We start from the raw sequence: 27478 nt of genomic DNA on the forward strand, positions 1-27478 counted from the left end.
TGCTCTGAGGGAAGGAGGTTGTTGGTCAAAATCTCATGATATATGACCCCATCCATCCTCCCTTCAATACGGTGCAGTCATCCTGCCCCCTTTGCAGAAAAGCACCCCAAAGTTTGAGATTTCCTCCACCATGCTTCACGGTTGGGACGGTGTTCTTGTGGCTGAACGAATTCTTCCTCCAAACAGGGCTCAACTGACCACATGACCTTCTGCCATGCCTCCTCTGGATCATCCAATTGCTCACTGGTGAACTACAAACACGCCTGGACATGTGCTGGCATGAGCAGGAGGACCTTGCGTGCCCTGCAGGATTTTAATCCATGACAGCATAGTGTTACCAAAGGTAAGGTTTGAGACTGTGGTCCCAACTCTCTTCAGGTCATTGACCAGGCCCTTCTGTGTAGTTCTGTGCCGATTCCTGATCTTTCTCAGAATCATCCTTACCCCACAAGATGAGATCATACATGGAGCCCCAGACCACAGAAGATTGACAGTCATCTTGTGTTTCTTTCATTTTCTAATAATTGTGTCAACAGTGGTTCTCACCAAGCTGCTTGCCTATTGTCCTTTTGCCCATCCCAGCCATGTGCAGGTCTGCGGTTTTGTTCATTGTGTCCTCAGGCAGCTCTTTGGTCTTGGCCATGGTGGAGAGGTTGGAGTGTGATTGTGTGGACAAGTGACTTTTACACAGGTAACGAGTTTGGACAGGTGCAATTAATACAGACTAGGAGGCTTCTTACACAAAAACTATCAGGACTGTGATCACCGACTGGTTGGTCGGTGATCAAATGCTTATTACATGCAATAAAATGCAATTTAATTATGTAAAAATCCTACAATCTGATTCTGTTTTTTTTTAGATTCTGTCTCACAGGTGAAGTGTACCTACAGTACAGACCAAAAGTTTGGACACACCTCATTTAAAGATTTTTCTATATTTTAATCATACCTCCCAACCTATTGAAGTTGGAAAAGAGGGACAAAGTTTGCGCGCCGCGGCAAATTTTAGGCCACGCCTCTGACCACACCCATTCACTAGTCACACCCATATCCACGTCCCAACCACACCCATTTAGCACTGCTGATCACACTGTTCATAAAGAATAATTATAAACAAAAAAAATATGGCCACACAGTGCTCCATACTGTATAATGGCACCACATGATGCTCAATACTGTATAATGGCCACACACGACGCTCCATACTGTATAATGACGCCACACATGATGCTCCATACTGTACAATGGCCACACAGTGCTCCATACTGTATAATGACCACACATGATGCTCCATACTGTATGACTCCACATGATGCTCCATACTGTATAATGACTCCACATGATGCTCCATACTGTACAATGGCCACACATGATGCTCCATACTGTATAATGACTCCACATGATGCTCCATACTATATAATGACCGCACATGATGCTCCATACTGTATAATGGCCGCACATGATGCTCCATACTGTATAATGGCCGCACATGATGCTCCATACTGTATAATGGCCCCACATGATGCTCCATACTGTATAATGGCCGCACATGATGCTCCATACTGTATAATGACCGCACATGATGCTCCATACTGTATAATGGCCGCACATGATGCTCCATACTGTATAATGGCCACACATGATGCTCCATACTGTATAATGACCGCACATGATGCTCCATACTGTATAATAGCCACACATGATGCTCCATACTGTATAATGACCACACATGATGCTCCATACTGTATAACGACCCCACATGATGCTCCATACTGTATAACGGCCACACATGATGCTCCATACTGTATTATGGCCGCACATGATGCTCCATACTGTATAATGGCCGCACATGATGCTCCATACTGTATAATGACCGCACATGATGCTCCATACTGTATAATGGCCCCACATGATGCTCCATACTGTATAATGGCCACAAATGATGCTCCATACTGTATAATGACCACACATGATGCTCCATACTGTATAACGACCACACATGATGCTCCATACTGTATAATGCCTGCACATGATGCTCCATACTGTATAATGGCCACACATGATGCTCCATACTGTATAATGGCCACACATGATGCTCCATACTGTATATTGGCCGCACATGATGCTCCATACTGTATATTGGCCGCACATGATACTTCGTATCGTATAATGGCCACGCATAGCTACTCCTACACTTTGCACACACGGCTCCACTCCATACATCTCATACACACACGACTCCGCTCCATACACATTGCACACGCTGCTACGCTCCGTATACCTTCCACACATACGGCTCCTCTCCATACACCTCATACACACAGGGCTCCGCTCTAGACACATTGCACACACTGCTCCACTCCGTACACCTTGTACACACGCGGCTGTGCTCCGTACACCTCTTACACATGGCTCCGTACACCTCTTACACACGACTCCGCTCCGTACATCTTTCACATGCTGCTCCGTACACCTTGTACACATGCGGCTGTGCTCCATACACCTCGTACACATGGCTCCGTACACCTCTTACACACGACTCCGCTCCGTACATCTTTCACACGCTGCTCCGCTCCGTACACCTCGTACACACGTGGCTGTGCTCCGTACACCTCATACACATGACTCCGCTCCGTACACCTCGTACACACGCGGCTGTGCTCCGTACACCTCATACACATGACTCCGCTCCGTACACCTTTCACATGCTGCTCCGTACACCTTGTACACACGTGGCTGTGCTCCGTACACCTCATACACATGACTCCGCTCCGTACACCTCGTACACACGTGGCTGTGCTCCGTACACCTCATACACATGACTCCGCTCCGTACACCTCGTACACACGCGGCTGTGCTCCGTACACCTCATACACATGACTCCGCTCCGTACACCTTTCACATGCTGCTCCGCTCCGTACACACGCGGCTGCGCTCCGTACACCTCGTACATTCATGAAGACACAAAAGAGAATAGTAAAACCAAAAACACTCAGTTTGAAAAAATGTTGCAGTAATCCGCAAGTGCTAGTAAAAGATGTAAAAAACAGGGTATTTGGTTGATACGTTTTTTGCAAAAAATGTATACTAAGCTGCTCTACCAATCTTCACGGTATACCCTTATCAGAGCAGTCCTAACTAATGTATGCAATCCCTATCTGATGTATTTAAAAACCTGATCATCTGTATATAACCTGTGTGAACAGGGTTCAGAGAGGAAAAATCCATGTGTGCATACAGGGTAGAACAGCTTTTGTGCAGATAGCCCAAGAGGAGTGGTGGAACTCCCCAGTCTTGTAGACACAAGAGAACAATTATGGAAACAGGAACACATGGGCTACTTGCACAGTGAACAAGTCTGTATGATCATGTTCACACACCACCAAGAAACCTGAAGACACAAAAGAGAATAGTAAAACCAAAAACACTCAGTTTGAAAAAATGTTGCAGTAATCCGCAAGTGCACCTCGTACATTCATTCCTATTCAGTGCAGTTCGATGTGGGCTCCATGTGTTACCCTACACACGATACATCCAAACGATAGTGAAGTTCTTGCCACACACGGGTGAGGACGTCTGGTGTAACAAAGAGAAAACCGTCTGTGATTCTGTTTTAAGTGATTAATGTCGATGATACGTTCAATGTACACATGTTGCTTCACATAACACCAAAAGTGAAAGTCTAAGAGCGTCACATCCGGGGATCGTGGTGACCAGGACTTGACAGAACCCCTGGCTATCCACCGCTGGGGGAATGTTCTATCCAGAAACTCACGAACAATGATGGCATAGTATGGAGAAGCGCCGTCCTGTTGAAAGATGGCACCTTCTGGTAATTGTGGCACTGCATACAATTCCAATATGTCAAGATACGTGTTTGCAGTCACAGACCGCTCTGTGAAAACAATGGGCCTATCACAGGGTTTCTCCACCAAACTGCTGGTTTCCTTCAACTGCTCATTAGGGTTGAGCGAAACGGATCGGCCAATTTCAAAAGTCGCCGACTTTTGGCAAAGTCGGGTTTCGTGAAACCCGACCCAATCCCACTGTGAGATCGGTTCGGTGGTCGGCGATCTTCGCTCCAAAGTCGGGTTTCGTTTTTATATATATATATATATATATATATATATATATATATATATACATATATATATATATATATATATATATATATATATTTACTTCAGCGCGATATAGCAGAAAAGCTGGTAATTCAATTGCCGGCTTTTCATTTCTCCTTCCTAAACCCGACATGAGACATGGTTTACATACAGTAAACCATCTCATATCCCCATTTTTTTTTTGCATATTCCACACTACTAATGTTAGTAGTGTGTATGTGCAAAATTTGGGCGCTGTAGCTATTAAATTTAAGGGTTAAATCGTGGAAAAAATTGGCGTGGGCTCCCGCGCAATTTTCTCCGCCAGAGTGGTAAAGCCAGTGACTGAGGGCAGATATTAATAGCCTGGAGAGGGTCCATGGTTATTGGCCCCCCCCTGGACAAAACATCTGCCCCCAGCCTGTTATGATCTGGTGGCCTAGGAGCAGCATAAGACGTACTCTGGAGAAGGTGGTCCCTGTACTGACCGCAAACCCTGAACCTAGCAGCACAACTAGAAGTAGCCGTGGGGGGTACCTAACACTCCCTAGACCCCTCGGCACAGCCTCAGAACTAACTTCCCCAAAAGACAGAAACAGGAAACCTATCTTGCCTCAGAGAAAATCCCCAAAGGATAGACAGCCCCCCACAAATATTGACTGTGAGAGGAGAGGGAAATAACATACGCAGATATGAAATCAGATTTTAGCATAGGAGGCCATACTAGCTAAAAAGGAAGAATAGAACAGAGTACTATGCGGTCAGTATTAAAACACTAGAAAATATCCACCACAGAAAATACTAATCACCACATCTGACTAAAGACATGGGGGGTATATCTGCATCTCCAGAGACACAGCTTGGCTGCAAAAAAATCCTTCACAGACAAAGCTGGACAAGACAAAAACATGAATATGCACAGAACTATAAGGTCCACAGCAGATGAACAGCAAAAACAAAGCCAGGACTTATCTTTGTAGAAAAGCACAGCAAACTGGAGAGACCAGCAGGGAAGTGAATCCTCCAAAAACAATGGACAACTGGCAGGGACTAAAGAGTCCTGCAAAGCTATATACCCCAGTCAGTCTTGCAATTAGTAGATACACCTGTCCAATCCTGCAGTCCAGGCACAACTGCATTACCCCCTACAACCACCAGAGGGAGCCCAAAAGCTGAATTCACAACACCAGCCACCCCAGAAAAGGCACATCTGAAAGATGCGCCTATTCTGGCACTTGGCCACTCTCTCTTAAGCCAGATTAATAATGGAGAGGCGTCAATTATGACACCTATCCATTATTAATCCAATTGTATGAAATGGTTAAAAAACACACACACATTATTACAAAGTCTTTTAATGAAATAAAGACACAGGTCGTTGTAATATTTTACTAGACTCTTAATCCAATCCATTATTAATCCAATTGTATGAAATGGTTAAAAAACACACACACATTATTACAAAGTCTTTTAACCCTGCTGTTCTGTTGGTCAAAAATGACCGACTTTGAACTTCAATATTCTTTAAAATATTCAAGATGCGGCTCTGAAACCCGTGGCCGACCGACCCATCCTCATTTAAGTCAATCAACCACAAGTTTCAGAACCGCATCTTGAACACCCCAAAAAATACCAAAGTTCAAAATAGGTCTCCCCAGACCGAACAGAACAGCAGGGTTAATGAAATAAAGACACAGGTCGTTGTAATATTTTACTAGACTCTTAATCCACCTTAAGACCCTCGCTCTGTAACAAAGGAAAAATAAAAAAACAACAATATACATACCTTCCGATGATCTGTCACGTCCCACGCTGTAAATCCATCTGAAGGGTTTAAATAATTTTACATCCAGGAGCTCTGCTAATGCAGCTGTGCTCGTGGCTGTAAAACCCCAGCGAATGAATGTAAAGTAGGTCAATGACCTGTAGTTACCTTCATTCGCGGTGATGCGCCCTCTGCTGGATGTCCTCATATGAACTCGAGCCTGGGAACTTTTCTGAATATTTTACCAGGCTCGAGTTCATATGAGGACATCCAGCAGAGGGCACATCACCGTGACTGAAGGTAACTACAGGTCATTGACCTACATTACCTTCATTCCCCGGGGTTTTACAGCCACGAGCAGCGCTGCATTAGCAGAGCTCCTGCCTGTAAAATAATTTAACCCCTTCAGATGGATTTACATAGTGGGACGTTACAGATCTACGGAAGGTATGAGATATTGCTGGTTTATTATTTTTAATTTGTTACAGAGCGAGGGTCTTCAGGTGGATTGAGAGTGCAATAAAATATTACAACAACCTGTGTTTTTATTTCATTAAAAAACTTTGCAATATTGTGTGTTTTTTTAACCATTTCATGCTATTGGATTAATAATGGATAGGTGTCATAATTAACGCCTCTCCATTATTAATCTGGCTTAATGTCACCTTACAATAGCAAGGTGACATTAACCCTTCATTACCCCATATCCCACCCCTACACGGGAGTGGGAAGAGTGGCCAAGTGCCAGAATAGGCGCATCTTCCAGATGTGCCTTTTCTGGGGTGGCTGGGGGCAGATGTTTTTAGCCAGGGGGGCCAATAACCATGGACCCTCTCCAAGCTATTAATATCTGCCCTCAGTCACTGGCTTTACCACTCTGGCGGAGAAAATTGCGCGGGAGCCCATGCCAATTTTTCTGCGATTTAACCCTTAAATTTAATAGCTACAGCACCCAAATTTTGCACATACACACTACTAACATTAGTAGTGTGGAATATGCAAAAAAAAATGGGAATATGAGATGGTTTACTGTATGTAATCATGTCTCATATCATGTCGGGTTTAGGAAGGAGAAAGCAAAAGCCGGTAATTGAATTACCGGCATTCTTTGTAGCCATTGCCTTTTGAACAAGAACCCTCATGCACAATTTCCATGGGCTTTGTAACCGACCTTCAGGAGGCAGAAGAGATTACCACTTCTTAAGTTGTGGTGGATAGTTTCTCTAAAATGTCACCCTTTGCTCCGTGGTTCACAGCTGCGTTGACTGTGTTATGCGTCTGGGTTCGGACCTTTGTGGTCAGATTCTCTGTTCACAGCGAGATTCCATTCCGACAAGATTGAACGCGTTTGATGAGAGACCTCAGAATGAGATAGATTTTTCTTTCTTTCTTGGGTATCTTAAACAGGTTCGAATAGAAAGCTGCAACTTTTTCCTGAAGAGCGACAATCACACCTGGATTAAGGGGTGATAAAATTCTCCAAAAAAGTCAGCAAAGGAGAGTAGGGAGGACAGGACCATAAAAACTAGTCCTGAGGGATGGTGGAGAACTGAATCTTGTTCTTAGATTTTTATAAAAATCAAATCATCACCTATCTTTCCTGATCAAACTCACCCTGTGTCCATCTGGTTTTTTTTTCATCTCTATTTTCTTCTTGCATGTTTTCCCACCTTAATTCTTTGATGCTAACACACAGTTGGCTTTATCTTTCCATTTGGATCTATTTCCTTTTGCATTTTCCCTTCTGATGTCTAATTAATCCCCTCCTGTGTCTGTGGTCAGTCTCCCTGCTGCTCCTCACTCCTGATCACACCTGGCCTATTTCATGAGCACTTAGCCTGTTATAAATTCAGTCACAGGTCTGTTTTGACTGTGGTCGGTCTCTAATGAGCCAGAAGTGAACAGAAGGTACGACTAACCACTGTTAATAAACGTACTAAACTTCTTTCCCTTTCCCCCCACACTTACTCATCATGCAGACATACGCTCTAACAGTTTTGGTTCCATTACTCCTCACTCTGCTTCGCTATCCCTAAACCCCAGCACCCTCTAACCAAGTAATAGTCTCTCCTTCTCCCTTGCTTCTCCACCTGACCTCCACTGACCTGCTTCTCAACCTCAGATCTCACCTAATAAAACACAAAACAAGCTGCCCACTCTCCTCCCGCCTACTGTCTCTCTCTGCTTCCCCTCACTGCTGGCGACATATCTCCCATCCCTGGACCCCCACAGCTCATACCTCCCATTATTGCCCCTTCTATCGCTCCCAACCCAACATAAACACCCGAAATCTTGCTCACCTCAGATCCATGCCCTTGACACCCACCACCCTGCTCCCTGTCTCATTCTGGAATGCCCGCTCCATCTGCAATAAACTCCACGTGATTCACGACCTCTTTACCTTTCTTAATCTTTCCTTCCTGGGCCTCACTGAAACATGGCTGACACCCTCTGACACAGGCTTTCCTGCTGCGCTATGTTATGGCGGCCTACACTTCACCCACACCCCTCACCCTGGCGACAGACATGGTGGAGGAGTGGGTCTCCTCCTTTATTCTAACTGCACCTTTAACTCAATCCCACCTCTACCCTCCCTTATCCTCCCTGTTGTGAATTCTGTGGCAGAGTTCACTCCTGTGGTCACAAGTGGTACTTCGGCTGGTTCTCTCTGGGATCTTCCGTTTGTGGAGGAAAGTGGTACTGCAGCTTCTGAGTTTTCTCCCTCAGGTGATCTGGTGAGCTCGTTAGCTTCTTCTCTACTTAACTCCACCTGATGCTTTGATCTATGCTTCCTGTCAATGTTTCAGTGTGGGACTTGTTTTTCCCTGGATCATTCCTGTGGCCTGCTGCTCTGCAAAGCTAAGTTTTGCTTATGTTATTTTGTTGCTATTTTTCTGTCCAGCTTGCTTAATTGGTTTTTCTCGCCTGCTGGAAGCTCTGAGACGCAGAGGGACCACCTCCGTACCGTTAGTCGGTGCAGAGGGTCTTTTTGTCCCCTCTGCGTGGTTTTTTATAGGTTTTTGTGCTGACCGCAAAGTTATCTTCCCTATCCTCGTTCTGTTCAGCTAGTCGGGCCTCACTTTGCTAAATCTGTTTCATCTCTATGTTTGTGTTTTCATCTTACTCACAGTCATTATATGTGGGGGGCTGCCTTTTCCTTTGGGGAATTTCTCTGAGGCAAGGTAGGCTTATTTTTCTATCTTCAGGATTAGCTAGTTTCTCAGGCTGTGACGAGGCGCCTAGGTTCTGGTCAGGAGCGCTCCACGGCTACCTTTAGTGTGGTTTGATAGGCTTAGGGATTGCGGTCTGCAGAGTTCCCACGTCTCAGAGCTCGTTCTATTATTTTGGGTTATTGTCAGTTCACTGTATGTGCTCTGACCTCCATGTCCATTGTGATTCTGAATTGCCTTTCATAACAGTACAGGAAGCCAAAGGTGCTAATGATTCTCAATAGAGGGAAAAAAGAAGTTCTGAGACCATTTTTTTTTCTTTGCACTGTGTTTTGTCTTTTTTTTCCCCTAGACATTTGGGTGGTTCAGGACACAGGTGTAGCAATGGACATTAAAGGTCTGTCTTCATGTGTGGATCAGCTCACGGCAAGAGTTCAAAATATTCAAGATTTTGTGGTCCAGAATTCTTTGCTAGAACCGAGAATTCCTATTCCAGATTTGTTTTTTGGAGATAGAACTAAATTTCTGAGTTTCAAAAATAATTGTAAGCTATTTCTGGCTTTGAAACCTCGCTCTTCTGGTGACCCAATTCAACAGGTTAGGATTGTTATTTCTTTTTTGCGCGGCGACCCTCAGGACTGGGCATTTTCTCTTGCGTCAGGAGATCCTGCATTGAGTAATATCGATGCGTTTTTCATGGCGCTTGGGTTGCTGTATGATGAGACTAATTCAGTGGATCAGGCAGAAAAAAATTTGCTGGCTCTTTGTCAGGCTCAGGATGAGATAGAGGTATATTGTCAGAAATTTAGAAAGTGGTCAGTGCTCACTCAATGGAATGAATCTGCGCTGGCAGCTATATTCAGAAAGGGTCTTTCTGAAGCCCTTAAGGATGTCATGGTGGGATTTCCTATGCCTGCTGGTTTGAATGAGTCTATGTCTTTCGCCATTCAGATCGGTCGACGCTTGCGTGAGCGTAAATCTGTGCACCATTTGGCGGTATTACCTGAGCTTAAACCTGAGCCTATGCAGTGTGATAGGATCTTGACCAGAGTTGAACGGCAAGAACACAGACGTCTGAATGGGCTGTGTTTCTACTGTGGTGATTCCACTCATGCTATCTCTGATTGTCCTAAGCGCACTAAGCGGTTCGCTAGGTCTGCCACCATTGGTACGGTACAGTCGAAATTTCTTCTGTCCATTACCTTGATCTGCTCTTTGTCATCGTATTCTGTCATGGCATTTGTGGATTCAGGCGCTGCCCTGAATTTGATGGACTTGGAGTATGCTAAGCGTTGTGGGTTTCTCTTAGAGCCCTTGCAGTGTCCTATTCCATTGAGAGGAATTGATGCTACGCCTTTGGCCAAGAATAAGCCTCAATACTGGACCCAGCTGACCATGTGCATGGCTCCTGCACATCAGGAGGTTATTCGCTTTCTGGTGTTGCATAATCTGCATGATGTGGTCGTGTTGGGGTTGCCATGGCTACAAGCCCATAATCCAGTATTAGATTGGAAATCCATGTCGGTGTCCAGCTGGGGTTGTCAGGGGGTACATGGTGATGTTCCATTTCTGTCAATTTCGTCATCCACTCCTTCTGAGGTCCCAGAGTTCTTGTCTGATTACCGGGATGTATTTGATGAGCCCAAGTCCAATGCCCTACCTCCGCATAGGGATTGTGATTGTGCTATCAATTTGATTCCTGGTAGTAAATTCCCAAAAGGTCGATTGTTTAATTTGTCCGTGCCTGAGCACACCGCTATGCGCAGTTATGTGAAGGAATCCCTAGAGAAGGGGCATATTCGGCCGTCATCGTCGCCATTAGGAGCAGGGTTCTTTTTTGTAGCCAAGAAGGATGGTTCGCTGAGACCTTGTATAGATTACCGCCTTCTTAATAAGATCACGGTTAAATTTCAGTACCCCTTGCCATTATTATCTGATCTGTTTGCTCGGATTAAGGGGGCTAGTTGGTTCACAAAGATAGATCTTCGTGGTGCGTATAATCTGGTGCGAATTAAGCAAGGCGATGAATGGAAAACTGCATTTAATACGCCCGAGGGTCATTTTGAGTATCTAGTGATGCCGTTCGGACTTGCCAATGCTCCATCAGTGTTTCAGTCCTTTATGCATGACATCTTCCGAGAGTACCTGGATAAATTCCTGATTGTGTACTTGGATGACATTTTGATCTTTTCGGATGATTGGGAGTCTCATGTGAAGCAGGTCAGAACGGTTTTTCAGGTCCTGCGTGCTAATTCTTTGTTTGTGAAGGGATCAAAGTGTCTCTTTGGTGTGCAGAAGGTTTCATTTTTGGGGTTCATCTTTTCCCCTTCTACTATCGAGATGGATCCTGTTAAGGTCCAAGCCATCCATGATTGGACTCAGCCGACATCTCTGAAAAGTCTGCAAAAGTTCCTGGGCTTTGCTAATTTTTATCGTCGCTTCATCTGCAATTTTTCTAGTATTGCTAAACCATTGACCGATTTGACCAAGAAAGGTGCTGATGTGGTCAATTGGTCTTCTGCTGCTGTGGAAGCTTTTCAAGAGTTGAAGCATCGTTTTTCTTCTGCCCCTGTGTTGTGTCAACCAGATGTTTCTCTTCCGTTCCAGGTCGAGGTTGATGCTTCTGAGATTGGAGCAGGGGCGGTTTTGTCACAGAGAGGTTCTGGTTGCTCAGTGATGAAACCATGCGCTTTCTTTTCCAGGAAGTTTTCGCCTGCTGAGCGTAATTATGATGTGGGCAACCGAGAGTTGCTGGCCATGAAGTGGGCATTTGAGGAGTGGCGTCATTGGCTTGAAGGAGCTAAGCATCGCGTGGTGGTATTGACTGATCATAAGAACTTGACTTATCTCGAGTCTGCCAAGCGCTTGAATCCTAGACAAGCTCGTTGGTCGTTGTTTTTTGCCCGTTTTGACTTTGTGATTTCGTACCTTCCGGGCTCTAAAAATGTGAAGGCGGATGCTCTGTCTAGGAGTTTTGTACCCGATTCTCCGGGTTTATCTGAGCCGGCGGGTATCATCAAGGAAGGAGTAATTGTGTCTGCCATCTCCCCTGATTTGCGGCGGGTGCTGCAAAAATTTCAGGCTGATAAACCTGATCGTTGCCCAGCGGAGAAACTGTTTGTCCCTGATGGGTGGACGAATAGAGTTATCTCTGAACTTCATTGTTCGGTGTTGGCTGGTCATCCTGGAATCTTTGGTACCAGAGAGTTAGTGGCTAGATCCTTTTGGTGGCCCTCTCTGTCGCGGGATGTGCGTGCTTTTGTGCAGTCCTGTGGGATTTGTGCTCGGGCTAAGCCCTGCTGTTCTCGTGCCAGTGGGTTGCTTTTGCCCTTGCCGGTCCCGAAGAGGCCTTGGACACATATCTCTATGGATTTTATTTCTGACCTTCCCATTTCTCAAAAGATGTCAGTCATTTGGGTGGTCTGTGATCGCTTTTCTAAGATGGTCCATCTGGTACCCTTGTCTAAATTGCCTTCCTCCTCTGATTTGGTGCCCTTGTTCTTCCAGCATGTGGTTCGTTTGCATGGCATTCCAGAGAATATTGTTTCTGACAGAGGTTCCCAGTTTGTTTCGAGGTTTTGGCGAGCCTTTTGTGGTAGGATGGGCATTGACTTGTCTTTTTCCTCGGCTTTCCATCCTCAGACTAATGGCCAGACCGAGCGAACCAATCAGACCTTGGAAACATATCTGAGGTGCTTTGTTTCTGCTGATCAGGATGACTGGGTGTCCTTTTTGCCTTTGGCTGAGTTCGACCTTAATAATCGGGCCAGCTCGGCTACCTTGGTTTCACCGTTTTTCTGCAATTCTGGGTTCCATCCTCGTTTCTCTTCTGGACAGGTTGAGTCTTCGGACTGTCCTGGTGTGGATACTGTGGTGGACAGGTTGCAGCAGATTTGGACTCAGGTAGTGGACAATTTGACCTTGTCCCAGGAGAAGGCTCAACTTTTCGCTAATCGCAGACGCCGTGTGGGTCCCCGACTTCGTGTTGGGGATCTGGTTTGGTTATCTTCTCGTCATATTCCTATGAAGGTTTCCTCTCCTAAGTTTAAACCTCGTTTTATTGGTCCGTATAGGATTTCTGAGGTTCTTAATCCTGTGTCGTTTCGTCTGACCCTTCCAGATTCTTTTTCCATACATAACGTATTCCATAGGTCATTGTTGCGGAGATACGTGGCACCTATGGTTCCATCTGTTGAGCCTCCTGCCCCGGTTTTGGTGGAGGGGGAATTGGAGTATATTGTGGAGAAGATTTTGGATTCTCGTGTTTCAAGATGGAAACTCCAGTATCTGGTTAAATGGAAGGGTTATGCTCAGGAGGATAATTCCTGGATTTTTGCCTCTGATGTCCATGCTCCCGATCTTGTTCGTGCCTTTCATGTGGCTCATCCTGGTCGGCCTGGGGGCTCTGGTGAGGGTTCAGTGACCCCTCCTCAAGGAGGGAAAATGTCCCAATGCACAGGACTGTAATTATGTGGTAGCTGTGACCCGGAGTCAGGCTGCGGCTCAGACTCAGAACCAGAGATTAGAGGATGAGTCTCAGACAGAACTGTCAGGACAGGAGGCCCATACTGTGGTCCCGGAGCCTCCACACATGGCAGACCCACCAAGGTCCCTGATAACAGACACTGAAAACTCAGCTTCAGACCAGGGCCTGGCAGTCACACTAGGCCAGGGCCTGCAGGCTGACAGTCAGAGCTTCCAGGAGGCCCTGCAGACAGATGTCAGTCTGGAGGAGCTCAGATGTCTTGCAGACCAACCCCCTGCTGCTTCTGACAAAGAGAGAGTATACTGGGACCAGGGCAGACAGTATACAGAGACTATCCCCACGGATACTACAGAATCATGGGACTATGAACGGCGGCTGATCATCCCTTATCCATTTAGGGAACAATTATTGAGGATTGCCCATGAAATTCCTTTGGCCGGACACCTTGGAATACAAAAGACTAAAGCTCGCCTGACACATAACTTCTATTGGCCCAAGATGGGGACAGATATTGCCAATTACTGTCGATCCTCCTTAGTTTGTCAGAGAGTTGGGAAGTCTGGGAATATACAGAAAGCTCCATTGATACCACTGCCTGTGATCGATGAACCCTTCCAGCGAGTGGCTGTGGATATCATAGGGCCTCTTGCAATCCCTAGCAGCTCTGGCAAAAAGTACATCCTCACAGTGGTGGACTATGCTACACAGGGCTGCCACTAGAATTTTCGGGGCCCCCTTGAGACTCCGCCGAGGCTCCACCCCAGCCCCGCCTCCACAGTCCCACCGCTCTCTCTTGGAAAATCTCCACTTCTCACCTATCACACATCACACATTGGCAGTTCCCATCACCAGATCACACATAAAGCCGGCAGCTTTTGTTTTGGCCAAAAGATTTTTTAAGCCACCAAAATGACAAGGTAGACACTTTTGGCCAGGCCCTACTCTACTGTTAGAATTTTAACTATTTGTTAAAATATGCAATACAATTTAACTTTATTTTTATTTAGTTTTCAATTTTTAAAATGACCTATGATACCACATACAAGGAACAAATACCACAGCACCATGACCAGACACCATATTACCACCACAGTGACAGAATAATATCAAATACAAGGAACAAATACCACAACACCATGACCAGACCACATATTACCACCACATAGTGACTGAATACTACAATACTGATCAGTAATAAAAAAAAAAACACCCCACAATACTATTACCATAAGTACCAGTATTCACAGGAGATCTGTACTTAGTATGCAGTGTCTGTGTAGAGGCTATACAGTGATCACCGGTGACATTATACACAGGAGCTCTGTATATAATGTATAGGTAATACAGTGATCACTGGTGACATTATACACAGGAGCTCTGTATATAGTATACAGTGTATAGTGTCAGCGTATAGGTAACATTGACTCACCAGTGACGTCTCTAGGTGAAGTCCTTCATCTTTCATCCAGCACAGACCGCCATCATTCCTTCCAGCCAGGACTCGTTTCTGCAGGGAATAACACAGTTATCTCGAGTCCCGCTTGCAGAACACATTACTTAATTTTCCCAACTTCTACATTACACCACATGAAGAAGGCAACATAGTATCACTCTACACAGTAACAGGACTGCCCCCCATTTAAAACAGTATACCCAAAAAATAAAATAAATACATCACTGCAGTAATAATATCCCTTAATTAGCCCCTATGGTAATAATATTCGCCATCCTAGCCCCCGTGTGTCTCATTCCTGGCATCAGCCATATGTTCTCCCATCCTGCCCTAATGAGTATCCATCCTGCCCCATATGATCTCCCCACTCTGCCCCATCTGTCTCCAACGTATCCATCCTGCCCCATGATCCTGCCCCATCTGTTTCCAATCCTGCCCCCAGTGTCTCCAATCATGCCCATATCACCATTCTGCCCCGTCTCCAATCATGCCCCCATGTCTGCAATCATGCCCCGTGTCTCCATTCTGCCCCATCTGTTTCCAATCCTGCCCCATCTGTTTCCAATCCTACCCCATCAGTTTCCAATCCTGCCCCATCTGTCTCCAGTCATGCCGCCATGTTTTTCATCCTTCCCCCTGTGTCTCCAATCATGCCCCGTGTCCAGCATTCTGCCCCCGTGTCCAACATTCTGCCCCCGTGTCCAACATTCTGCCCCATGTCCAGCATACTGCCCCCGTGTCCAGCATTCTGCCCCATGTCCAGCATACTGCCCCCGTGTCCAGCATACTGCCCCCGTGTCCAGCATACTGCCCCCGTGTCCAGCATCTCCTCTGCCCGTGTCCAGCTTTCTGTCCCTTTGTCCAGCATTTTGCCCGTGTCCAGCATCTCCTCTGCCCAGCTTTCTGCCCCATTGTCCAGCATTCTGCCCCCGTGTCCAGCATCTCTTCTGCCCCTTTGTCCAGCATTTTGCCCGTGTCCAGCATCTCCTCTGCCCAGCTTTCTGCCCCTTTGTCCAGCATCTCCTCTGCCCAGATTTCTGCCCTTTTGTCCAGCATTCTGCCCGTGTCCAGCATCTCCTCTGCCCAGCTTTCTGCCCCGTTGTCCAGCACTCTGCCCCTGTGTCCAGCATCTCCTCTACCCAGCTCTCTGCCCCTTTGTCCAGCATTCTGCCCGTGTCCAGCATCTCCTCTGCCCAGCTTTCTGCCCCTTTGTCCAGCATTCTGCCCGTGTCCAGCATCTCCTCTGCCCAGCTTTCTGCCCCTTTGTCCAGCATTCTGCCCCCATGTCCAGCATCTCCTCTGCCCGTGTCCAGCTTTCTGCCCCTTTGTCCAGCATTTTGCCCGTGTCCAGCATCTCCTCTGCCCAGCTTTCTGCCCCTTTGTCCAGCATTTTGCCCCCGTGTCCAGCATCTCCTCTGCCCGTGTCCAGCATTTTGCCCGTGTCCAGCATCTCCTCTGCCCAGCTTTCTGCCCCTTTGTCCAGCATTCTGCCCGTGTCCAGCATCTCCTCTGCCCAGCTTTCTACCCTGTTGTCCAGCACTCTGCCCGTGTCCAGCATCTCCTCTGCCCAGCTTTCTGCCCCTTTGTCCAGCATCGTCTCTGCCCAGCTTTCTGCCCGTGTCCTCCATCTCCTCTGCCCCTTTGTCCAGCATTTTTCCCGTGTCCAGCATCTTCTCTGCCCAGCTTTCTGCCCCTTTGTCCAGCATTTTGCCCCTGTGTCCAGCATCTTCTCTGCCCAGCTTTCTGCCCCTGTGTCCAGCATCTCCTCTGCCCCAGCGTGTCCAGCTTTCTGCCCCGGGCCCCCTCCTCTGGATCGCCGCTACCAAAAAAAAAAAATACTTCTTACCTGGCCGTGTGCTCCTGCGGCGGGCGAAGCTCCTCCACCCAGGTGAAGGACGCACTCACCGGCGGCTGACGATGACGTCAGACGCCGGCGAAGTGCGACTGCGCACTGCGGCCGCTCAAGTCTGCTGCTAGCCTCCGACTGACTCTCGGCGGCTGTTAACTATTGACGTGCGGTCACGGGCCTGCACGTCAATAGTGTGCCGCAGCGCCTGCAGGGGTGGCCCGGTGAGCAGATTAGACGGGGCCTGATGCGGGCCCCCTCTGCTTACTGGGTCCCATACGCCAGTCATGGCTGTAATGCCCTGATGGCGGCCCTGATGTTACACAATACCCGGAAGCTGTGGCACTATCCTCCATCCGAGCAGACAAAGTGGCGGATACTTTACTGACTGTGTTCTCTCGTGTGGGTTTCCAAAGGGAAATGTTGACCGATCAGGGAACCCAGTTCATGTCCGATCTGATGTAAAGCCTCTGTGAAAGAATACAAGTGCAGCATTTTGTGGCCAGCGCCTATCATCCCCAAACGGACTCTGCCAGCATTTTAACGGAACATTAACGCAAATACTCAAAATGCTGGTGGAGACTGAAGGGAGAGACTGGGAGCGGTACCTCCCCCATCTGCTGTTTTCCTACAGGGAGGTACCCCAGGCGTCTACTGGATTCTCCCCCTTCGAACTGGTTTATGGGAGGAGGTCAGGGGGCCACTTGATTTGATTAAGGACTGTTGGGAGGACGACCCCAGAACTAATGGAATCTCAGTGGTTGAATATGTACTGCGGCTCAGAGAAATGCAAAAACTGAGCAACCTGGCCCATAAGAACGTGACCCAGACCCAAACCAACCAGAAGGTCTGGTACGACCGTAATGCCAGACTGAGGGTCTACGAGGAAGGGCAGAAGGTTTGGGTGTTGGTCCCTATGTTACAGAGGGACCATACACTGTACACAAGCGGCTAAATATGTGGTGACCCTAGATGAGCATGCAAAGCGTCAGAAAGTGTTTCATGTGAATATGTTGAAGGCTCATCATGACAGGGAGGCTTGTGTCTTACCTGTCTGTAGCCGGCCTGAAGAGGGGGAGGCTGATCTGTTATTAGATTTGGGGGCCGGGACTAAGTACATGGAGTCCCTGGAGTCAGCAGAGTTTAACCCTGAGCTGTCCCACAGTCAGAGGTCTGAGCTGATGGGGGCGCTCAGCGAGTTCACCGAAGTCTTCACAGGGGAGCCTGGGAGGACGCACTTAGCAGTTCACCATGTGGACACTGGTACTAATCCCCCAGTATAGCAGTCGGTGTACCGTGTGTCAGCAGAGGTGAAGGCACACATGAGGGAACAGGTAGAGGAGATGCTGAAACTCAAGGTGATACAAAAATCCCAGAGTGCCTGGGCCTCACCTGTGGTTCTTGTCCCAAAAAAGGACCGTACTACCCGGTTCTGTGTAGACTACAGGAAATTAAATGTATTGACTACATGTGAGGTCTACCCCATGCCGAGGATAGAGGAGCTGTTAGAGCAGCTAACTAAAGCATCGTACCTTACCATCATGGACCTGAGTAGGGGATACTGGCAGATACCCCTGACCAGAGAAGCTCAGGAGAGGTCTGCCTTTATAACGCTATTCGGGCTGTTTGAGTTTCTGGTGATGCCCTTTGGTATGAAGAATGCCCCTGCCACCTTCCAGAGGTTGGTCAATCACTTATTGGAAGGATGTGATGGTTTTGCCATCGCTTTTCTTGATGATATAGCCATTTTTAGTAATTCTTGGGAGGAACACCTCGCACATCTTTCTCAGGTGTTGCAAAGGCTTAAAACTGCAGGTCTTACTGTTAAGCCGGGGAAGTGTCATGTAGCCATGCGGGCAGTACAATACCTAGGAGGAATCGATCATGGCAATGCTGTTGGTTTATCTCACCAAGGTGGGGCGGAACCAGATACGCGCTCGGGAGCTGACCTGCAAGTCAACCACGTTCATAAGGAGGGAGGTGCAGTGAAATATGTATAGGTATATACTGTATGTGTGTAGTGAAATATGTATAGGTTGATTGTGTGACTAGCTGTAATATAACATCTGCTCTGAAGGCTGCAGGTTTCACAATATATGGTATCCTGAGCAGTCTACTGTCTCCAATATCGCCAGGGGGACTTGCTGGGAACCAGGAAGAAGGGGAAGCATTTCACACCTTCTAGCTCTTTTGCAGGGAGTTGTCAAGTACAGCCTGACACTATCTATCAGTGAGAACTTACACAGAGAATTTCAGAGGAAATAATATATTCATTGAGGGAGTGGCCGTGGTCCAATCAAAAACAAGTAATTATAATATTAACCTGAGAGGCTGTTCTAGAAGTTAACTATATAAACTAGGCTTGCACGCATACAAAGCTGTTCACAGATTGAGGGCAGCCGAGCTGATGTGTTCCAGTCCATATTCATCCCCCCCCCCCCTCAGGGAGCAGAAATCAGACTCCAAATTTCCTATTTCTGTAACTTTTCTCCTGTTTATTCTTATAACTGTTTGGCATATTTGTATGTCTTTTTATTACCATATTTTTATACCCTTTTTATTGTAAGCACTGTACCTTTTTGTATTAAAGCCTAAAACTTTAACAAGTTGAACAATGTACGTTCTAAAGAATCCATAGCCTTAAACTGTGTGAGCCTTATGATTGGCAGACAGTAGTAGTAATATTTCCGGGACTCATCGCCCGTGTGTTCGGTGAGTGGTGGCAGCGCGTATGAGCAGGTGTGTGGTCTGGGTCGGTGTGTGATTTATGCTCCCATTACAGCATAGGACAGAGGTTGAATGCTGGACTGAGAGAGGGAAGATAGATTAACCCTTGCAGGCACACCCCCAAGTCGCGTGCTGAGAAGTGGGTACGTGACAAATTGGTGGCAGCACGGTGGGATCCGTGACACCAAACAAGGCAAGTCTTTGTTGCCCGACCACCACAACCCCTTTGTATACCAGACCAATGCCCTAACCCCATAATCTCCCTCTCCAAAATCACTGAAGGACAGATGCTCATCTCTCCAAATCACACCTCACCACTTGTGCACTTGACCCCATCCCACCTCCTCCCCCACCTCACCACTACAATAATCCCATCCCTAACCCATCTCTTCAATCTATCACTAACTTGATACCTTCCCCTCTGCTTTCAAACATGCCACAATCACACCTATCCTCAAAAAACCAACCCTCGACCCAACCACTATGTCCAGCTATCACCCAATATTGCTGCTCCCATACACTTCCAAACTCCTGGAGCAGCACGTCCGTGCTTGAACTTTCCTCTCACCTTGCATCTAACTCTCTCTTCGACAACCTACAATCTGGCTTTCCAGCCCCACCATTCCACTGAGACTGCCCTGACCAAAAGACTTACTTACAACCAAAGCTAACAGACAATTCTCTATACTCCTCCTCCTAGACCTGTCCTCTGCCTTCAACACAGTTGACCACTGCCTCCTACTTCAGATCCTCTCCTCCTTTGGTGTCAAAGACCTTGCCCTATCCTGGACCTCCTCATACGTTACCAACCGCACATTTAGCGTTTCCTACTTCCATACTACCTCTTCATCTCGCCCTCTCTCTGTTGGAGTCCCCCTAGGCTCTGACCTAGGACCCTTACTCTTCTCAATCTATACACTCGGCCTGGGACAACTCATAAGGTCCTATGGCTTCCAGTACCAACTATATGCCGATGACACTCAGATCTACCTCTCTGGCCCAGACGTCACCTCTCTGCTCTCCAGAATCCCAGAGTGTCTATCAGCCATATCCTCCTCCTTCTCCTCTCGCTTCCTCAAATGCAATGTGGACAAAACCGAACTAATTATCTTTCCTCCATCTCGCATATCTTCCCTACCTGATCTATCTATTACAATAAATTAATTCACACTTTCCCCTGTCCCAGTAATCCGCTGCCGCAGGGTAACCCTTGACTCTGCCCTGTCCTTCAAACCGCAAATGCAAATGGTCCTGGTATCGAAGAGAGGTGAGACAAGGTGACAGATTCCGCACTGATCCCTTGTATTGCACCAGACAAGAGTGGCCAAACTGTGTGTTTCCCAAACCCAAGAAATAATAAAAATAAATTAAGAGTAAAATTAACGTGACCTTCGCTCATCTGGTGTTAATTCAGGGACATATGTGTAGCCGCCTGCGCCAAGGAGCCCACCTCCTTCTGGTCTTTGTGTCTCCGCTGACCACTATAATGCTCGGAGAATACGTGATGCCGATTGACATATCGCTATGGGGGGCGAGCTGCAGACCCCCATATATGCACGTGCGACAAGCTGGTAAATGGAGCACATTCATCTTAATGCAAATTATATCATGGAGTCGAGGTTCTCGCCACTCTTCTAGACTGAGCGCTATACCTAAAAGTAGGAACACTGGAAATAATAGAACAGGAGTCTGGACATCCTTCCCTTTATTATTCCAAAGCTCCATCTTGTCTTTATCTCCACACACATCCAGAGCTGCAGCCACAATTCTGCTGTTACCTGAAGTCTTATACTCCAGTCACCTCTAGTTCATCTGAGCAGCTCTGGATGTGAGTGGAGTGGACCCGATGTGGTTGGATCAGTACATCTGGAGTGGGGATTCGCACAGTCACTCAATGTGATGTGGAGATTTGTGCGCTTCAAGGCTGAAGATTTAGGGTGAAGGGGCTGCAGAGCTGACAGCTCCGGGGGCTCTCAGGCATGGAGCACATGTAGCAGCGACTCCCCCTTCCCCCATCCTGTGCCGCTGAGCACAGCCCCTCAGGATGAAACAATTCGAGTTTATATTTTTTGGGAACAACAGAGAACAAAAGTCTTAAATAAAAGTATAAGCTAGGTCTACAAGTGGAGTTTAGATGGGGTGATATCACAGCGGGGGCAGCAGCTCGCCGACCCCTCCGCCCGCTGCTGCCTCTGACACCGCCGCCTCCTTGCTCTTAGAGTCATGCTGGTGATTGGTGTGCTCGTGTCGCATCCGGGCGGACCTAGAGCAGAAGCTCCGGCCACAGACCTGGCAGCTGAAGGGGCGCTCTCCGGTGTGTGTCCGCAGGTGGTTGATGAGGCTCGGCTTCTGGGAGAAGCAGCGCAGGCACACGTCGCACTGGTACGGCTGCTCCCCGGTGTGGATCCGCTGGTGGCGGAGGAGGACGGAGCTGCACTTGAAGCTCTTGTTGCACTGCGGACAGGTGAAGGGCCGCTCGCCGGTGTGTGTCCTCTGGTGCCGCACCAGTGAGAAGTTGCAGTTGAAGGTCTGGCCGCACTCGCGGCACATGAACGTGCCGTCTCCTTTGTGGCTCCTCAGGTGTCGCCTCAGATCTTTGGAGCTGGAGAAGTTCAGGTGACAGATGCCGCACTTATGGACTTGCTGCCCAGGAGAGACAGAGATCACCGGCTCAGGGTAGATGATTCCCGGCTGCTGTCTGCAGTGCAAGTTTCGGTGGCGGAGGAGAGACGAGCGGTGCCCGAAGCTGTTCCCACAGTCGGGGCACACATAGCACGGGCCGTCCTCGTGTATCTTCTGGTGCTCATGGAGGAGAGACTCCGAACGGAAGAACTTCCCACAGACTGGACAGATGCAACTGCTGCAGCCTTCCCGCTCCATCTGCGGCGACTTCTCCTCGCTCGGGGCTTCTGTTTTTACATCTCCATGATTTCCGTCACCATCGCGTTCTTCCCCGTGTGTTTCCTGGGTCCCGGTGCCTTTATCAGCATGTGGCCGCTGCCCGTCTTCCTCCTGGTGCTCCGGCTCCTGCTTCACACAAGGTTTATCCTTCTCCCGTTTGTCGTTTTTCTTGCAGATTTTCTTCGAACCTTAGAAGGAAAAAAAAAAAACGATAACTTGCATTTATGTTTGTCATGGACTCTTACATGACGCACTGGTCACCATTACGCGGCCCAGTAAGATGACATGAAGGACTCAAACAAACCACTGCAACGAAAATACGTTGCTCAGCTAAAAACTCCACTAGACCGGCAGGGATGTAGTCACATTACTTGCTGGACCACCAGGGCTGTTCTATTAACACACGAGCCCACCAAGGGGTTAGGAGCCGAAGCACAGGTACTCAGATAAACACACCAGACCACCAGGGACATGATTAACCCATCATACTAGACCCAGGAATGGTATTAAATTAACCCAGTAGCCCAATACTCACGAGACCATAATATCACCTCCTGCTCTATATGGACCTCAGCTTATTAATGAGGCGAGAAGACTACTGCACCTCCCGGCACCTCAAGGAAGCTCATCACCCAGGCATCAAAAGGAGCAAGCAATGAGAATGAAGTGTTCGATCCTTCTCACCCCCAACTCATCTGTTACAGTCAACAGTCTAGTGAAGCCAACACTGAGCTAAAACATGGGGGAAAAGCCCACAAAGAGGCCCGGGGTCTGGAAAACTCGCTAGATGGGCCAGAGATCCGGTAAACCTGCTAGATGAGCCAGGGATCCGGTAAACCCGCTAGATGGGCCAAGGATCTGGTAAACCCCCTAGATGGGCCAGGGATCCAATTAACCCGCTAGATGGGCCAGGGATCCCGTAAACCTGCTAGATGGGCCAGGAATCCGGTAAACCCGCTAGATGGGCCAAGGATTTGGTAAACCCCTTAGATGGGCCAGGGATCTGGTAGATCCCCTAGATGGGCCAGGGATCCGGTAAACTCGCTAGATGGGCCAGGGATCCGGTAAACCCGCTAGATGGGCCAGGGATCCGGTAAACTCCCTAGATGGGCTATGGACCGGTAAACCTGCTAGATGGGCCAAGGATTTGGTAAACCCCTTAGATGGGCCAGGGATCTGGTAAATCCCCTAGATGGGCCAGGGATCCGGTAAACTCGCTAGATGGGCCAGGGATCCGGTAAACCCGCTAGATGGGCCAGGGATCCGGTAAACTCCCTAGATGGGCTATGGATCCGGTAAACCTGCTAGATGGGCCAAGGATTTGGTAAACCCCTTAGATGGGCCAGGGATCTGGTAAACCTGCTAGATGGGCCAAGGATCAGGTAAACCCTGTAGATGGGCAAGGGATCCAATAAACCCGCTAGATGGGCCAGGGATCTGGTAAACCTGCTAGATGGGCCAGGGATTTGGTAAACCCGCTAGATGGGCCAGGGATCTGGTAAACCTGCTACATGGGCCAGGGATCCGGAAAACCCGCTAGATGAGTCAAGGATTTGGTAAACCCCCTAGATGGGCCAGGGATCCAATAAACCCGCTAGATGGGCCAGGGATCCAATAAACCCCCTAGATGGGCCAGGGATCCAATAAACCCGCTAGATGGCCCAGGGATCCAATAAACCATAAATCCATAAATGTATGAGGGTGCGTGGGATGAACGCTTGCTGATGGCCATGGGATCACACGCACCTTGTCCTTCGAGGAGGTGATTTTGCTCGTGACGCAGCAGTGCCGAGCGGGAGCAGAAGCTCCGGCCACAGACCCAGCAGCTATAGGGGCGCTCGCCGGTGTGGGTCCTCAGGTGGATGATGAGGCTGGTCTTCTGGGAGAAGCCCTTGGTGCACACCTCGCACTGATAGGGCAGATCGGGGGAGTGGATCCGCTGGTGGCGGAGGAGGACGGAGCTGCACTTGAAGCTCTTGTTGCACTGCAGACAGGTGAAGGGGCGCTCGCCAGTGTGAGTCCTCTGGTGCCGCACCAGGTAAAAGTTACTGGTGAAGGTGCGGCCGCACTGGCGACACAAGTAGCGCTGGTCCCCGCCATGACTCTTCAGGTGCCTCTTCATCTCCCCGGAGTCTTGGCAGAGCACCTGGCAGACGCCGCAGCGGTAGCTGGGCCGGGACTCTAAGGAGCGGATGCTGACGTTACAGAGCAGACTCTCCTGCGCTGCCAGGAAGGTGCGATAGTCGTAGGCAGCCGGCTGGGACCCCTCACCGCCACCGTTCAGCTCCTTCCCATCATCCCGAACCTCAGCTCTCTTATCCAGGACTGGACCTTGTAGGGCCACCGCCAGGGTCCTGTCGGGTAAGGGGCCAGTCCTTGCAGGGTCCGCATTGCCCACCTGAGCGATCTTGTGACTCTCCGGTGTCCTTTTTTTATCACCTGCAAAATAAAAATACTGGGTCACCGGGTCGCCATGTATCGATTAACTCCTTAAGCCCCGAGGGGGGTGGTTTGCACGTTAATGACCGGGCCAATTTTTACAATTCTGACAACTGTCCCTTTATGAGGTTATAACTCTGGAACGCTTCAACGGATCTTGGCGATTCTAACATTGTTTTCTCGTGACATATTGTACTTCATGTTAGTGTTAAAATTTATTCGATATAACTTGCGTTTATTTGAGAAAAAAACGGAAATTTGGCGAAAATTTTGAAAATTTCGCAATTTTCCAACTTTGAAATTTTAAATACCCTTAAATCACAGAGATATGTCACACAAAATACTTAATAAGTAACATTTCCCACATGTCTACTTTACATCAGCACAATTTTGGAACCAAATTTTTTTTTTGTTAGGGAGTTATAAGGGTTAAAAGTTGACCAGCAATTTCTCATTTCTACAACACCATTTTATTTTAGGGACCACATCACATTTGAAGTCATTTTGAGGGGTCTATATGATAGAAAATACCCAAGTGTGACACCATTCTAAAAACTGCACCCCTCAAGGTGCTCAAAACCACATTCAATAAGTTTATTAACCCTTCAGGCGTTTCACAGGAATTTTTGGAATGTTTAAATAAAAATGAACATTTAACTTTTTTTCACACAAAATTTATTTCAGCTCCAATTTGTTTTATTTTCCCAAGGGTAACAGGAGAAAATGGATCCCAAAAGTTGTTGTACAATTTGTCCTGAGTACGCCGATACCCCATATGTGGGGGTAAACCACTGTTTGGGCGCATGGCAGAGCTCGGAAGGGAAGGAGCGCCATTTGACTTTTCAATGCAAAATTGACTGGAATTGAGATGGGACGCCATGTTGCGTTTGCAGAGCCCCTGATGTGCCTAAACATTGAAACCCCCCACAAGTGACACCATTTTGGAAAGTAGACCCCTAAGGAACTTATCTAGATGTGTTGTGAGAGCTTTGAGCCCCCAAGTGTTTCACTACAGTTTACAACGCAGACCCGTGAAAATAAAAATTCTTTTTTTTCCCACAAAAATGATTTTTTAGTCCCCAGTTTTGTATTTTCACAAGGATAACAGGAAAAATTGGACCCCAAAAGTTGTAGTCCAATTTGTCCTGAGTACGCCGATACCCCATATGTGGGGGGGAACCACCGTTTGGGCGCATGGGAGGGCTCGTCAGGGAAGGAGTGCCATTTGGAATGCAGACTTAGATGGAATGGACTGCAGGTGTCACGTTGCATTTGCAGAGCCCCTAATGTACCTAAACAGTAGTAACCCCCCACAAGTGACACCATATTGGAAACTAGACCCCCCAGGGAACTTATCTAGATGTGTTGTGAGAACTTTGAACCCCCAACTGTTTCACTGCAGTTTATAACGCAGAGCCGTGAAAATAAAAAAATCTTATTTTTCCCACAAAAATGATTTTTAGCCCCCGACATTTTTATTTTCCCAAGGATAACAAGAGAACTTGGACCCCAAAAGTTGTTGTCCAATTTGTCCTGAGTACGCTGATACCCCATATGTTGGGGTAAACCCCTGTTTGGGCACACGGGAGAGCTCGGAAGGGAAGAAGCACTGTTCTACTTTTTCAACGCAGAATTGGCTGGAATTGAGATCGGACGCAATGTTGCGTTTGGAGAGCCCCTGATGTGTCTAAACAGTGGAAACCCCCCAATTATAACTGAAACCCTAATCCAAACACACCCCTAACCCTAACCCTAACAGTAACCCTAACCACACCTCTAACCCAGACACACCTCTAACCCTAATCCCAACCCTATTCCCAACCGTAAATGTAATCTAAACCCTAACTGTAACTTTAGCCCCAACCCTAACTGTAGCCTTAACCCTAACCCTAGCCCTAACCCTAACCCCAACCCTAGCCCTAACCCTAGCCCTAACCCCAACCCCAACCCTAGCCCTAACCCTAGCCCTGATGGGAAAATGGAAATAAATACATTTTCCAGGACGTCCCCCTGACAGCACATTGGAGGACGTCCTCCTCCTCCTTGCAGGGACAGGAAACACAACACGAGAGGTTAAAAGGTCCCACTCCACCCCCTTTCCCTCAGTGTTTTTCCTGTCCCTGCATGGAGGGACACACGAGAGGATACAGTGCTATACAAGCGGGAAGACTCACCAGTCCGGAGGGCTCGGGGGATTGTGCGGCTAACGCCAATATCCTTTCCCCGCATCATCAAGCCCCAGGCAGAAACTTTCCGGTGGGGAGTCCCTCTGCCAAAAGACCAGTCGAGCGGACGAGCTCCTGGGTCGAACCGCTTCCTCCCGGTGGGGGGCTCTCGGTTCGGGCGCCAGGAGAAGAGGCGCCGCAAGAGGTCCGGCGCCAGCGGCAGCAGCGTGCGTTCCACTGAGTGGAACGCGGAAGTAGGATTGTTAGACCGAGTGCAGTACGTCCGGTGTCAGGCGCAGGTAAGGTGACGTCACATCCGGGGACGGGGCCATCTCGGCGTGCGTTCCACCTGGTGGAACGCGGAAGTAGGCAGCTTTAAGGGCGCAAGGCTCAGGGCACTCGCAGATGGTTATCCAGCGCTTCCTC

At 48.1% G+C, this 27478-nt stretch overlaps 1 protein-coding gene across 1 annotated transcript in view; it reads right to left on the reverse strand.

Annotated features, from left to right (window-relative positions):
- Positions 1–21235: 21235 nt before the first annotated feature.
- Positions 21236–27478, reverse strand: part of LOC138671429 (zinc finger protein 11-like) — a 36679-nt gene continuing 30436 nt past the window's right edge. Inside the window, exons 6-7 of the mRNA XM_069759595.1 lie at positions 24195–24887; positions 21236–22636 (exon numbers count right to left, since the gene is read on the reverse strand). Coding sequence (XP_069615696.1) covers positions 21693–22636; positions 24195–24887 — 1637 coding nt within the window. The 3' untranslated portion in view covers positions 21236–21692. The remainder of the gene's footprint in view (positions 22637–24194; positions 24888–27478) is intronic.

Source organism: Ranitomeya imitator, chromosome 3 (genome assembly GCF_032444005.1).
Source record: "Ranitomeya imitator isolate aRanImi1 chromosome 3, aRanImi1.pri, whole genome shotgun sequence".
NCBI lineage: Eukaryota > Metazoa > Chordata > Amphibia > Anura > Dendrobatidae > Ranitomeya > Ranitomeya imitator.